At 48.6% G+C, this 14,769-nt stretch overlaps 1 protein-coding gene across 1 annotated transcript in view; it reads left to right on the top strand.

Annotated features, from left to right (window-relative positions):
• Nucleotides 1-10,647: 10,647 nt before the first annotated feature.
• CNTNAP5 (contactin associated protein family member 5) overlaps nucleotides 10,648-14,769 on the top strand; it is a 464,970-nt gene continuing 460,848 nt past the window's right edge. The window contains exon 1 of the mRNA XM_075933060.2: nucleotides 10,648-13,642. Coding sequence (XP_075789175.2) covers nucleotides 13,561-13,642 — 82 coding nt within the window. The 5' untranslated portion in view covers nucleotides 10,648-13,560. The remainder of the gene's footprint in view (nucleotides 13,643-14,769) is intronic.

The raw sequence follows: 14,769 nt of genomic DNA, 5'->3' as shown, positions 1-14,769 counted from the left end.
TCCCTGGGAGGAGAGCAGGGTGCCCTGGGGAGGGGAGGGCCCTAGAATGCAAGCAGGATAAACACCAACCCACAGAAGGAGGGCTCCGAGACTGAAGTTGGCACTGCTGGAGGGCAGTATCCTGAAGAGGACGCCGTGGACAAAGAGAAACACGGAGAAACACCACCTAGAGGGAGGTGTCCAACCAGCCAAATAAGCTAATTCCCAGGACTGCCAGCTGGAGGCGCTATGGTGGTGAGTCTACCCCGTGATTTCCAATATGGCCATTCTTATGTTGTTATGTTCTTATCCACAATGGGAGCAAATGCTCCTGTCAGCTTCCCTAACTCCCAGTGAGGATCAGGAGTACTGGTGCCAATGGAGGGGTGCCCTCTGAGTTCAATTTAGCAGGTCTTTACTAGACCTGCTAAATAGAACTCCAGAGGATGGATTGCAGCTGCGTCAATCTTCCCCTTAGTGAAGACATGGCCTGAGATGGCATTTTCATAGTTCCAGACAATTGCTCCTGTATTCCTCCTTCATGGTCCATTAAGGGCACCCATTCTTAGGCTTCCAGCTTCCACAGACTTTGCTCTTCTTGGGAGGAGATCCGTTTTCCCTGTAAGTTGTGAGATTGTGCCACTGCCTAGGAGAAATTCAGGTGCCACCTAGCTGATTATGAGGGCACCTTTTGCTGGCAGTGTGTCTTTCTACTGGTGGTGCACATTCACACATGCCTTGGTGCATGTTACAAAATTTATCCAACGCATAGATGGATAAAAACTAGAAGAAACACTGGAAGAGACTCACATCTTTCTTCCTCCTGACTGGATGGGAATAAGACAGGAAATACCCCAAAAAGACTCTGGCTAAGCAGCCCCACTGGGCTTTTCTAATTAGAGCTAGAACACAGTACAATTCTTATCGTTATAAGGTACCACGCTGTTCTTTTTAAGCAAGCATGTGTTGTCCTTGAGATAAAAGTGCTATGGAGGGTACATTAAAAACAATAAAAGAACCATACCCAAATCTGAATATGCTTACCCAGAATTCCCTCTCCCCTTATTCCAACCTGGGCCCTGGCAGGTGAACAGAGGTATTCCTATGGTTTAACATTCATACCACCCTTTTTGCCTGGAACAAGGACCCTCATGGCATGTTCAATCCATCCCTTATACAGTTTAAACCATCTTTGAACAGGACGTTTAAGGAGACAATCCATTTCCCTGAACGTGGCCTTGACTGGATGGCTTTGGAGGTGCTAATTTGCATTTTCCTCCTGCCTGGTACTTTCTAAGACTTTGCCTGCATTGTCCCAAACACTTCTCTGAAGTTTATAACACTCCCCAGAAAACATGTTAATCCTGCCCTCCTCTTCCAGAAATACAGTCTAATCCCATGGTAGCACATAAGGATTTGCATTTTGAACACAACGCTTTTCCAGAGAAGCATCCTGCCAATGTAGACGCACTTTTCCCGGAAATACTTATAACAGAAAACTGTTCCGTTTTAAGTATTTCCGGAAAATCATGCCCGTGTAGACATAGCCATTATGTAATGCTGCCAAGCAGAACCAAACCGGGGATCTCTGGAGCTTCATGCATGAGCCTCTACAGCTTGAGTTAAAAGCCATCTGGCGCTCAGCTAAGGCTGAAGAGCAAACTCATATTTCCTTTCTCTCAGTGGTCTCAGTGCCGCTTTATGGGACAGTGCACCACACCCAGTAACTGTGTGGGTTACGTGGACACTTAGGCTACGTCTACACTGGCCCCTTTTCCGGAAGGGGCATGTTAATTTCAGCTATCGTAGTAGGGAAATCCGCGGGGGATTTAAATATCCCCTGCGGCATTTAAATAAAAATGTCCGCCGCTTTTTTCCGGCTTTTAGAAAAGCCGGAAAAGAGCATCTACACTGGCCCCGATCCTCCGGAAAAAGCGCCGGAGGAGGAATAAGAGCCTCCGGAAAAGGGCGCTTTTTCTGGAGGATCGGGGCCAGTGTAGACGCTCTTTTCCGGCTTTTCTAAAAGCCGGAAAAAAGCGGCGGACATTTTTATTTAAATGCCGCGGGGGATATTTAAAACCCCCGTGGATTTCCCTACTACGATAGCTGAAATTAACATGCCCCTTCCGGAAAAGGGGCCAGTGTAGACGAGCCCTTAGGGTGTGTCTACACTGTACACTTCTTTTGAACTGAGCTATTCTGGACAAAATACTCTGCAATAGCTTATTTCGAAATAGCGCGTCTACTCTACAGGGAAGCCTCAAAATTAATCTGAAGCAAGCTTCCCTAATGTGGACATGCTACCTCGATTTAGAGCCCCAGGAGGCACCGGAGAGTAATTAGTTTGAATGGCCCTGTGGAGGGGCTATTTTGAAATAGCAGCAGTGGCGCATCCACACGACAGCTATTCCGCAATAGCTATTTTGGAATAGGCGTTATTCTTCGTGGAAGGGGGTTTACAGATGTCAGCATAAACCACCCGTTATTTCGAATGTATTTCAAAATAACAGAATTCCTGTGCAGACACTTGCATTATTTCAGAACAATGCCAGTTATTTTGAAATAACTGTGCTGACACACCCCTAGAGATGCTGGAGTCCTTCCCTGTAGGGTTTCAACACTTTATTAGTGGGTATTTCATACTATCCGTTAGAAACAGCAAAACTAGAATTATGTGATCATAGTAATAAAGTGAACCATCTATTTCATCTTGTTTAAACCATCTGCTCTAATAGAGCTGTGGGAATTGAATTGCTTATAATAAATTAAATGTACAAGTAGCTCTAACACATGGGTAGTATACGAATCAATAAATTCTGTTGGTTTCTGCACTTGCTTCTTTATACCGGCAGATCCTTAGTTCTGCCTTCCATGGACTTGTCAGTGTGCAGGTTTTTCACTACCCAGACCCTCTTCTAGTCCTAGGAACAAGATCAGTGACAATGGATTTTGGCCCCTGCTCTGATATTTGGGCCTACGAATATACCCTAAGCATAAGTGTAATCCACACACCTAGGCTACGTCTATACTGCACCCTTCTGCCGCAAAAGCTTATGCAAATTAAGCGCAGAGTGGAATATCCCCATGCTTCATTTGTATAATTAATTGGCAGCTGCTTTTGCACAAGAGGCTTTTGCGCAAAAAGGAGCTGTGTAGACGGATCCTTTTTGCGGAAAAAGCCCTCTTGCGCAAGAGCCATTCTTCTTGGAAAAAAAGAGGAACAACAGCTCTTGCACAAGAGGGGGGTTTTGCGCAAAAAGGAGCCATCTACACAGCTCCTTTTGGTGCAAACCCTCTTGTGCAAAATCCACTGCTAATTAATTATGCACATGATGCATGGCAATAGTCCACTCCATTTCATTTGCATACGCTTTTGCGGAAGAAGGCTACAGTGTAGACGTAGCCTTAGTGTAGTTCATTGTCCCATGTAGTGGTGCTTAGACCACTTACAATGAGAGAGAAGAACAAGGGAGCTTTACAGCCTGAGCTGAGAGCCAGCTGGCTTTATAGCTGAAGCTGTAGCAGCTCTTTTACAAAGCTCTAGGGCTTTATCAACACTCATGGCTTTTTTCATGAGAAATATGCAAATGAGGCTGTGTGGAATATCGCCGAGCCTCATTTGGATACCTAATGAGCCACCATTTTTGCAGAAAAGGTTTTTGTCCCAGAAGGAGCTGTCTACATTGCCCCTTCTTGCGCAAGAAAAACCCACTTGTGCAATGCCGTTACGCTGATTATTTTCAGGAATAATGGCATTGCGCAAGAGGGTTTTTCTTGTGCAAGAAGTGGCAGTGTACACAGCTCCTTCTGGCGCAAGAGCCTCTTCTGCAAAAATGGCGGCTCATTAGGTATGCAAATGAGGCTTGACGATATTCCACGCTTAGCCTCATTTGCATATTTCTCTTGCAAGAAACCATGAGTGTAGACATAGCCTAGAAGTGCCACCAGGTTCAAATCTGACTGGTGGTAGTTATGTAAGTTCAACTGTAAAAAGTGAGTGAAAGTTTGTAACTTGTCATAACCTCCTCTGGCAAGGAGTTCCACAGGTTTACTGTGTGCTTTGTGAAGAAAAACATCTTTTTGTTTGTCAGGGGCTGGAAATGGATGATAGGAGAGAGATCACTTGATTCCCTGTTTCTGTTCTCGCCCTCTGGGACATCTGGCATTGGCTACTGTCAGAAGACAAGACACTGGGCTAGATGAACCTTTGGTCTGGCCCAGTATGGTCATTCTTATGACTCTCAGGATGAAAGAAGAGATGGAAAACACCAATTTATAGAGGAAGGATGGGGTTGGTTAGGTAATGGGGCTCCTTATAAGGAGCTTCATCCAATGAGGGGTGCTAGGTTAGCATAAACCAGTAGGCTGTGTGCACTTTTTCTTGGCGTGGTGTTGCACCTTCACCGTGCGCAATCTGAAGACAAATGCTGGAGTGGTGCCTTCTTGACCCACTCTCTTTGGACGGGATGGAGGACCCGGGCGATGGCAGACGTATGGAGAACAGGTCTGTGGTGGGTAATGGTAAATAGGAACACAGAGCTGCCAAGTGTGGATGGTAGGATGAATGTTAGTGGAATTGGTGGCCATGCACTGTGGCTACAGTTATCCATTGCTCCCGGGAAGAGAAGAGACGAAACAGCAGAGTTAGGAAAGTAGGAGGAGACAGAAAAGGAAGAAGAGAAGAGGTGAAGAGCTAGCACCAGTGGGTTCATTCATTGAGTCAAAGGCCACGCCAGCTGGTTGGATTGCAGCTTTCCCCCTTCCAAGCTATTTTTTTCTGCTCCCTCTGCTTCTTTGTTCTCTCCCTTACACGTTCGTTTCCTGCCAATTGCAATTCTTTGTCGCCCCTTCCCTGTCCCATGCCCGTTTCCCAAAGCATCTCCCTTTCATACCAGCTCATTTGGCCTAGCACAACCCCTTAAGGATCTTTCTCCCTCTTAGCCGTCTGCGACCCAGATACAAAGCGTTGACCTAACAAATTAAAAGAGGACAAAGCTCAGATTTTATCCTCTTTAAGAGGACCTCCTGGGACTTGTATGCTCTACTTTAAACCCCTGGCATGAGAATTCACAGCAGTCCTTCTGATTTTAAGCATTAACAGCCTAAGGTGGAGGTTGTTTTGGTGTCCAAGGTAGGGGACAAGTGGGCTAGGAGAGAGCCTGAGGGATTTTCTGGTGGTGTGGGTGGTGGTGAAAGAAATCTGTAATTGAAAATATGATTATAACTCAAACAACCTACATTGATTGCAGGGGAACCCCCAAACATCCATCCCTCCTTTGTGTGATCTGGCAGAGAGCTAGGAGTCTACAGCCCTTCAAGCAGGCTCTCTGCTTGGAAGAGACAAGTGCATCTGACTCAGCCCTTAATGGATAAAATCAGTCACGTCTTAAGGACCGAAATCACTTTACTCCTCCCGAACAGAAGGGCGACCACACGGGGCTGAATCATTATTATGTCAGTGGATCTAAAAGGGTGTCATAAGGAGGAGGGAGAAAATTTGTTCTCCTGGGCCTCTGATGACAGGACAAGAAGCAATGGGCTTAAACTGCAGGAAAGAAGGTGTAGGTTAGACAGTAGGAAAAACTTCCTGTCAGGGTGGTTAAACACTGGAATAAGTTACCTAGGGAGGTTATCACTGGAGATATTTAAGAGCCAGTTAGATAGACATCTAGCAGGGATGATCTAAATGGTTCTTGGTCCTGCTGTGAGGGCAAGGAACTGGACTTGAACTGCAAGGGACCTTAGGAGGTCCTCTAGTGTTCTATGATTCTATGATCTCCTCCATCTTTTTAAGGATGCATAAATATCAGCCCATGGGCCGGGTTCAGTCCACCAGGCTTCTGGTGGGCTTCTCACTGCCATGTTTACCTGCCTACTGGCCATCACAGCTCCTGGGCTATGTCTAGACTGCAGGCTTCTTTCGAAAGAGGCTCTTTCGAAAGATCGCGTCTAGACTGCAGGCGGATCTTTCGAAAGAGAAATCCGCTTTTTCGAAAGAGAGCACCCAGCGAGTCTGGATGCTCTCTTTCAAAGACGGCCTCTTTACATTGAAGAACGCCTTCTTTCGAAAGAGGAGCTTTCGAAAGAAGGCGTTCTTCCTCGTGAAATGAGGTTTACCGCCATCGAAAGAAAAGCCGCGTTCTTTCGAAATAATTTCGAAAGAACGCGGCTTGAGTCTGGACGCAGGGGAAGTTTTTTCGGGAAAAGGCTACTTTTCCCGAAAAACCCCCTGAGTCTGGACACGGCCCTGTTGACTGTGGATCACCATTCCCAGCCAATGAGAGCTGTGGGAAGTGGAGTTCCGGTCCACACCACTTCCTGTCGCTCTCATTGCCCAGGAACAGCAATCTGCAGCCAATGCGAGCTGCAACCGTTGGCACCTGAGGCTGTGCAGGTAAATATAGTGTGTAAATAGAGCCCACCTCTGTTTTAAGGTCGGTGAGTGTAAAGTCAGCACCTCCCCTATGAAGGATTAACCTATCTTGTCTGATTTCAGTTATTTAAAAAGTAACTTATCCAACCCAGCCCTGAACAAGAGGGTGGTGCATAAACTCTAGGGAAGAGAGTAAATCAGCAATGGGCAGCCCAGGCAAGTGAGTGGGCCATACAAGTTTCCCACCTTCATTTCAATGCCCTGCAAGATTGCTGTAACCAAGATGGTCTCCTGAGAGACGGTGGCTTTGCTAACTGTGCTTCTGTATGGAGGACAGCCATGGGCAACCTAGACTAGTGAGTGGGCCACAATTGCGGCCCTCCTTCATCTCGGGGGGCTGCAAGTTTGTCGTAACCAAGACGGTCTCCCCGGCTGGGGCAGCGTTGCTCACTGCGCTGGCGTGCCTAGAGTTAGTGGGCGGTGCCAATGGAACCGTAGCAGCGCTGGGATTGGATGCAGAGGGAGTGCCCGGCTCTCACCGTCAATGTGACGTGCAGTCAGAGCTCCCTTTCCTTCCTGTGCACTTGCTTTACATGGGTGTCACGTTAGTGAGACTGGTAGGGGGGAAAAAAGAGGCTGGCGAAAACCAGTGGAATCTGGCAACTCTGCACGTGGTCAACGGTAACAAAATATCTCCTGGGCCACAGATACAATCCTGATGGATCACAGGTTATCCCCCACTAGTGTAAGTGAAGAGTCAGAACATGCCCATTCCTGCATGGCAAGACCTAATGGCTACGTCTACACTGGCATGATTTTCCGAAAATGCTTTTAACAGAAGAGTTTTCCGTTAAAAGCATTTTCGGAAAAATCGCATCTAGATTGGCAGGATGCTTTTCCGCAAAAGCACTTTTTGCGGAAAAGCGTCCGTGGCCAATCTAGACGCGGTTTTCCGCAAAAAAGCCCCGATCGCCATTTTCGCGATCGGGGTTTTTTTTGGTGGAAAACAGTACTATGCTGTCTACACTGGCCCTTTTGCACAAAAGTCTTTCGGAAAAAGACTTTTGCCTGAACGGGAGCAGCATAGTATTTCCGGAAAAGCACTGATGATTTTACATGAGATTGTCAGTGTTTTTCCAGAAATTCAAGTGGCCAGTGTAGACAACTGACAAGTTTTTCTGCAAAGTCATCTGATTTTGCAGAAAAACTTGCCAGTCTAGATGTGTTGGCAGTCTGCATTAGGACATTACATGACGTACGGTGGGGGGAAAGGTGGGGGGGGGGCAGGAGGTTACTCTCTTTCACTCTCCTATGTGGGCAGGAAATCTAACTAATTTGTCTCCTTCTGCATGATAATTACAGCAGAGTTCAAAATGGCTTGATGCTTCCATTAATTTCCACAATCCCTGCCCTCCACCCCTAGCTGAAGTTAGGCCAAAGACTTGAGAATAACAGAGAAAGCATCCCAAAATAATAGGGGTATGGCCTGTCAGTCCTGGCCCAGCTGTTGGTTATAATAATACTCAGCGCGTCAGCTGGGTGAACCATTTGTCACAAATGATTTATTTAATGAATTCAGCCCTTTCGGTCCCCATTTGCAAACTTTCTGCACCGTGATGCAACTCTGCAGTGTGGTTCATTATTTGTAATGGTCCGTCAAGCCATGTGTCTCCACAAATGGGAGGACTGATGAGGGGTGAACTGAGAGTTGAGGCGTACATTTCAGCCGTGACTCGTGGTGAAGATGCTCCAGTCTGTATAGAGAATGAAAATCAGACCCCTTTCGAGTGCCCTGTTTTGGCTTTCAAAGTCCCCGGTCCCGTCTGAAAATGTAGACAAGTGTGTATACATTGCAGGCAATTATTTGGTTAATTCTAATGACATTTTATTGCCTGACTGGGTGACTTTGAAAAGGCAAAGACAGATTGTGTGGCAAATCAGAAAGCCTTCTTGTTTGCATAGGAAAATAGGAATTGGTATAAATAGCAGCACTTCCCTCCACAAACAGGTATAGAGCAGAAGTGTTTGCCGACAGGATTACTTCTAGAATTCTTCCTATCTTGTCTGCTTAGAGTGCATGGGTAACCCACACACCCACTGGGTGGGGTTCACTGTCCCATGAAGTGGCACTTCGGGTACATCTCGACTACATGCCTCTGTCGCCAGAGGCATGTAGATTAGGCTACCAGACATAGGAAAATGAAGCGGTGATTTAAATAATCGCCGCTTCATTTAAATTTACATGGCTGCCGCGCTGAGCCGACAAACAGCTGATCAGCTGTTTGTCGGCTCAGCGCGATAGTCTGGACGCACGGGTGTCGACATCAAAGGTATTTGTTAACCACCCAGGTAAGCTTCCTGGGATGAGGTTTAGCTGGGTGGTCGACAAATACCTTTGATGTCGCCACCTGCACATCCAGACTATCGCGCTGAGCCGACAAACAGCTGATCAGCTGTTTGTCGGCTCAGCGCAGCAGCCATGTAAATTTAAATGAAACGGCGATTATTTAAATCGCCGCTTCATTTTCCTATGTCTGGTAGCCTAATCTACATGCCTCTGGCGACAGAGGCATGTAGTCTAGCCGTACACTTATACCACTTACAGAGAGAAAGAATGAGCTTGTTCTACAGCCTTAGATAAGAGCCAGCTGGCTTTTAGCTCACGTGGTAGATGCTTTAAGCTCCAGAGGTCCCAAGTTCGATTTTGCCTGGCCACACTACACAGGCAGCTGATAGGTGGAGGAAATGCTACCCTAAATGGAGGGTTGAAGTCCTCTTAGGCCATGTCTATGCTGCAGTGCTATTTCCGTTACTTGAAATAGCTATTTCTGTGTCTTTTGAGCACTCCCGTTATGTCGAAATATAACAGGTTCACTATTCTGATGTCCCTGTAAAGCTTATTCCATGAGGTGGAAGGGATGTTTTGGAAGAGCAATTCATTTTGAAATAAGTGCTCTGCGGACAGCACCAAATTTTAAAATGAGCTATTTCAAAATGTACTTGTGATATGCTATGCAATATGCATAGCCCAAATTGCAGTAAAAGTAACAGTCATTGTGACTTTATGCTGATGGCATTTCAAACAGGTACCTGACAGCTTATCTATGATGGCCATCTCCCTCTGCTGCCTCTCCCTTAGTTGTCATCTCCTCTTTGTTCCCATTTTAATATTGGTTCTGTTCCTGTCCTCCAGTGGTTCACAGCTTAATACATATTGTGGGTCACATATGCAGCCCACTGTGTGTTATCTGGACTGCAGGGTTCTGGGGGCAGGACAGTGGCAGCCTGGACCCCAGACCTTTGCTGTGGGGCTGCCTGGCTGCCCACCCTAGCTGCGCTGGAACAGAGCTACATGGCTGCCCCAGACCCCCTGGGGCTGGACAGCTATCTCAGACCCCAAATGGCTGCCCCAGACTCTGTGGGGCTGGTCAGCATCCATGGACTCTGGAAATTGTGGGGTCAGACAGGAGTCTTGGACCCTAGGTGCCTGTCACATGGCTGTTCCAGACTGGGGCTGGCCAGGTGCCTGGCCCCCAAAGCTGGTGGGGCCAGGAAGCTGCTCCAGACTCTATACTCCATGGGGCTGGTTGGTAGCCCTGATCCCAGACTCCTACCATGCAAGGCCAGCTGGTAGCCCTAACCCCAACTGAGCAGCAGGGTAGCCCCCGGCTCCTGCCACACCTCCCATGCCTGGCACCCAAGAACCAATGGACACGAGCACACAGAAGCTGGGCCACGGCTGTGTGCTAACTGGGCCACATGCTGCCCACAGGCATCAATGAACATGGGCTGAGATCCGGAGATGATCAGTTCTTTGGGGATCTTTATGTTGTCCAGAGCCTGGAACATTTATGATAATCTGGCTTCTTTGGAAACCTCACCATGCCCGCTCCAAGGAGTCATGGTTGCAGGTGTTACTGAAATGTCATGGTGATGTAGACGGCATGAAAACAGAATCTGGGGGTGGCTCATACAGTGTAGACTGTCTCATATTGATATGGTCTCACCTTAATTCAGCATGGGAGGAGGGATAGCTCAGTGGTTTGAGCATTGGCCTGCTAAACCCAGGGTTGTGCGTTCAATCCTTCGGAAGCCATTTAGGGATTTGGGGCAAAAATTTGTCAGGGATGGTACTTGGTCCTGCTGTGAAGGCAGGGGGCTGGACTCGATGACCTCCTGAAATCTCTTTCAACCCTGGGATTCCATGATGTATAGCCAGCTGTCCTATTCGGACAGGAGCTTAAGTGGCCACAGCATCTAACCACTTTATGTACATTAATGAATGCATCCTCATGACATCTCTCTGTGATGGGAAAGCATTGTTGCCCTGTTAACAGATGGGGAACTGAAGCCCTGGTGAGATTAATTGACTGCTGCTAGGTGACACAGAGAGCCAGCAAATGAACTCAGGTCTCTGGCCTGATCCCCAGCCCAGAGTCTTACCCAGAAGACCAACTTTTCACTCATTCTGTGGAGAACAACACAGGTGCCAGACTGGGAGTTTGCATTTTACTCTTCTGAAAGCACTAGTTCCTTTTTTTATGTCTCTCATACCAACCAATTCTGCTGACTATGAGAGAGAGGCAGGCTTGGTATATGAAGACTGAATCCAAATATACATTTTCATCAAATTCAGGGGGTTTTAGTTCCATAATTCCAAACTGGATTCCTCTCTCATCCAAATAACTTTTACTAATGATTAATAACACTGCTCCTAATAAAAAAAATTGCTGGCAAAAAGCCCTGGGAACACAGAATTATTTACATAATTGCTTGCAAAGAACAGCTGCTTAGCCCTCCCCTCCAGTCAAATCTGTAATATTCCTGTAGCCAAACATTCACAAATCTTAAGACCTAGGTTTGTTGTTTAAAATCCAAAGTTGCTTGGTGAACAGATGTGTCTGATAGGGAAACAGCAAGCTGTAAATATGACCGAAAACAGATGCAAACACATTCCAGAAAGGCCTAAAATCAGGTCCTGGTCTTGAGGAATAGATTTCCTCTCCCTGCCCCCCACATGGGCCTCATTGCAGAACTGGGCCTATATTTACCAATAACTCTTAATTAAAACTACACAGTTTGGTTCCACAGCTGCTATTCTGTAAACAAAGTGCTAATTAGTTCACTGAGTCAGTTAAAAAGTGTACAGTTGTGCCAAGCAATTCAGAGAGATGCAGAATCTGAAATCCAGTCACTTAAAAGAAAAAAGTCAATAGTTGTTTCAGATCCTGCCCGAGTTTCCTTGTGCTGTTGCAATCCATTTTCTAAATTTGCTTCCTCTCCCTTCTTGTATTTAAGTCAGGTGCAACAACAGAAGGAATTGACTATATCCTTTTAATCCTCCATGTCCTGTATTACAGGTTTGATTTTACTCAGGTGAGTACTTCCACAAGGGGGTTTCTGGAAATTTACCAGCTGATAGAACCACAATGTGATTACTCACCTGAGTAAATCTAAACCCATGGCTCAATTTTTATAGTATATAGGCCTGCATGATTGAATATACAGGGAACCCAGTGAAACTGGCTCTACTCAAATTGATATCATGCCAAGGAGAGATCCGCAATTATTATTGCCCATGGTCCAAATTTCTAGGTCAAGCTAGAGTCAAGGTCCAGACTCCAGAGAAACATTTAAAAACCATAATAACAATGCAACTACCAAACAAATAAGATTCTGTGGGCTTTCAAAAAGCATCTGGCAGTCTGGATTTGGCTGGTGGTCTGGCAATCCAGGGGTGGACAGACATTACAACTAACAGAGATTAGGAAAAGCCACTGTGGTGTTGCTTGCCACAAGAATAGGTCCAAAAGCTGTCTGATTTGTCAGCAGGCTGTCCCTTTAACTCTGAATGCTATTTGTTGGGTTTTTTTAATTTCTGTGTGCAGGCAGTGCACGGACTGGGGGGGGGGGGCTCCCAGGTTTAATAGGGGTTTTGCAACATGCCAGCTATTCAGAACTTAGCTGTCCACTGGGAACTCATAAACCCTCTGGCAAACGGGGTCAGTTCTCTGAATTATTTCTGACCATTGCATGGGATGGCTATAAGGGGCGGGGACCTGCGCAGAGGCCCTACTGCTCCCAATAATGTTTCCTGTCGGATTCAAGCCGGCTCCCTCCTGCAGTTTGGAGGCGACTGGGAGCCAGCGCTACCCTGATGTGGGACGAAGGAATCTTGAAGGTCGGTATTCTTGAGAGGACCTTTATGTGTGGTGTGATCAGCGGGCAGAAAGCAATGCAATGAGGCGCATGCAAAACATTTTCAGACTGTGTAGTTTTATGGGGGGGGGGGGGGATTGAATCAGAATTTCCCTTCTCCTCGGCAGCCAAGCTAACTGCGAACAGCTGGGGCACATCCATCCATCAGGGACTTGAGTGTTGACCGGTGATAGCGCGTCCCCTAGGGAGCTCAGACTCTGACCTTGCTTCTTCAGCTGCATTTAAAGGGAAGGCTCCGCGCAGTGACCTCAACCCCCCTAATCCTGGTAACCGGATTACAGAAAAACAATTGCGATCCGCCCCGCCTAGCCACGTGATTCTTCGGAATCTTCGCTCCCTTGCCAAGCGGGGCTGTTTACACGGGAGTCCCGATGCGAAGCGCAGCCCAATAGGGCGAAGCCGAACTCACAGACTCTTCCTCAGCTCGGGGAGGGGGCCGAAGCCTAGGCGAGAGAGACAGAGAAAGAGGCAGCAGCGTCTCTTCTCCCCTCCCCTTTTTGTGTCTGCACCAGAAGTCACTCCGGATTCATCGGGCAGTAGCCATAATCCCCTTGGCTTTCCTCCTCCCCCAGGTCTGTCCCGTTCCACCGTCTCTGGCTCGGGGGAGCGGCGCTTGGGTGCCTCGCTGGAAGCTGCTCTAGCAGGCAAAAGAGCGAGCTCGCTCGGCTCCGGGCAGCCGCTGCACACCGCGCCTCTCAGCAGCGCCTGAAGACGCCGAGGCAGGGACCTCCCCGGCAGGGAGGTGGAGCGCGCCGCCCCAGCCGCCTATAAGGAGCTGTCCAGCGCCTGGCGTGCTGAATCCGGCGGCGCCGCAGCTGTGCAGTGCGCCTGGCCCCGCTCCTCGCCGGAGCTCGCTGGAGAGGGGCTCGCCCCGCCGCGGCTTCCCCGGGAGGGTCTGCCTGGCGCCGGGAGTCAATGAGCGAGGGCCGGGGACGCCAGCCCCGAGGAGAGACCGCCCGGCGTTGCGCGATTGGCGAGCCCGGCACACCATGGAGCCTGTCCCCCAGCTCCTCCGCCTGGTGACTTTGCTGCTCCTCGGCTTGGGGCGCCCGGGGTCCGCCGCCACCAACTGTGAGTAGCCGCGGGGGCCGGAGGCAAAGAAGCTGCTTGGTTTTTTTTGGGGGGGGGGCAGGAGAGCTCCCGGAGCGGGGCTGTTGGAAGTGACCTCTGGGAAAAAGTTCGCCAGGCTCGGGCTTGGCTAAGGGCTCGGTCTGGCCTCGCTGGCCAGTGGCTTTCTCCCCCATGCCTGGCGTGCAAAGTTCAAGGAGGCTGGAGGGGCTCCCTTCCCCGCACAGCGCTGCCGGCTGGGAAGCGAAGTGGCTTCGGAACCGGCTTTGCCTGGGCTCCTGTCCGTTCGCAGCGCGGTTGCATTGCAAAGGCAGGGGCAGGTCTGGCAGCGGTGCCTGTAGCGAGTGGCTGTCGGGCTGGGATTGTAGCCTGGCTTTTTTTGGCAGAATGGCTGGAGGCACAGCTGGTGCCCCTTCTCCCTTCGCCCCTTTGGTAGCTCCTGCCCACGGGGACCTGAACGCGTCGGCTGTGTCCCTGGTTCGGGTTTTAGGAGAACCAGGGAGCAATTTCGGAGTCACCCAAACAGCTGCTCCTGCTTGAGCGCCAGGTGTAAAACCCTGTGGACTTCTGGAGTGAGGCGAATGTCGCCTTGCAGGCTGCCATCAGCCCTTTCCGGAGCATGGCACTGGGTGGAATCGGTGTGGCTGAAGGCAGAAGACTGCAGGCGGAAAGGTGTTGTGTATTCAGACAACACACCGAAGCAAACTTGATCAGTTGCTAGTGTCACTGAGTTCCCCCCCCCCCCCCCCCCCCCCCAGCATCCAAAACCGGACAAGCTTTTCTTCTCCAAATCTCCTTTTCATCAGAGGGGAGAAATCCCATAAGATCATTTCCCTCAAAGTTTTCCTCCTCCTCTCCTTTGTGTTGGCCCTCAGGTGATGCCATCTGTGTCTTGCCATTGCAGACAATGATCCTTCTGAGGCACGGTGTGATATGCTGTGTCACAGCGGAAAGGAACCGAGAGCTGGCTAAAATGATTCTTCTAACCCTTGGTGCAGTAATGAATAGGTAGAGAACGAAATATCACCTCCTGTGCTGCTTAATAATAGCAAAATAAATAGTAATAAGGGATTGCTTTGCTTTGGCACTAGACCTCTGATACAAGAAATGGGGGAGAGGGGATTTTAAAG

This window comes from Pelodiscus sinensis, chromosome 7 (genome assembly GCF_052426305.1).
Source record: "Pelodiscus sinensis isolate ZL-2025 chromosome 7, ASM5242630v1, whole genome shotgun sequence".
Classification (NCBI taxonomy): Eukaryota; Metazoa; Chordata; order Testudines; family Trionychidae; genus Pelodiscus; species Pelodiscus sinensis.
This window is presented reverse-complemented; position numbering and strand designations above follow the sequence as displayed.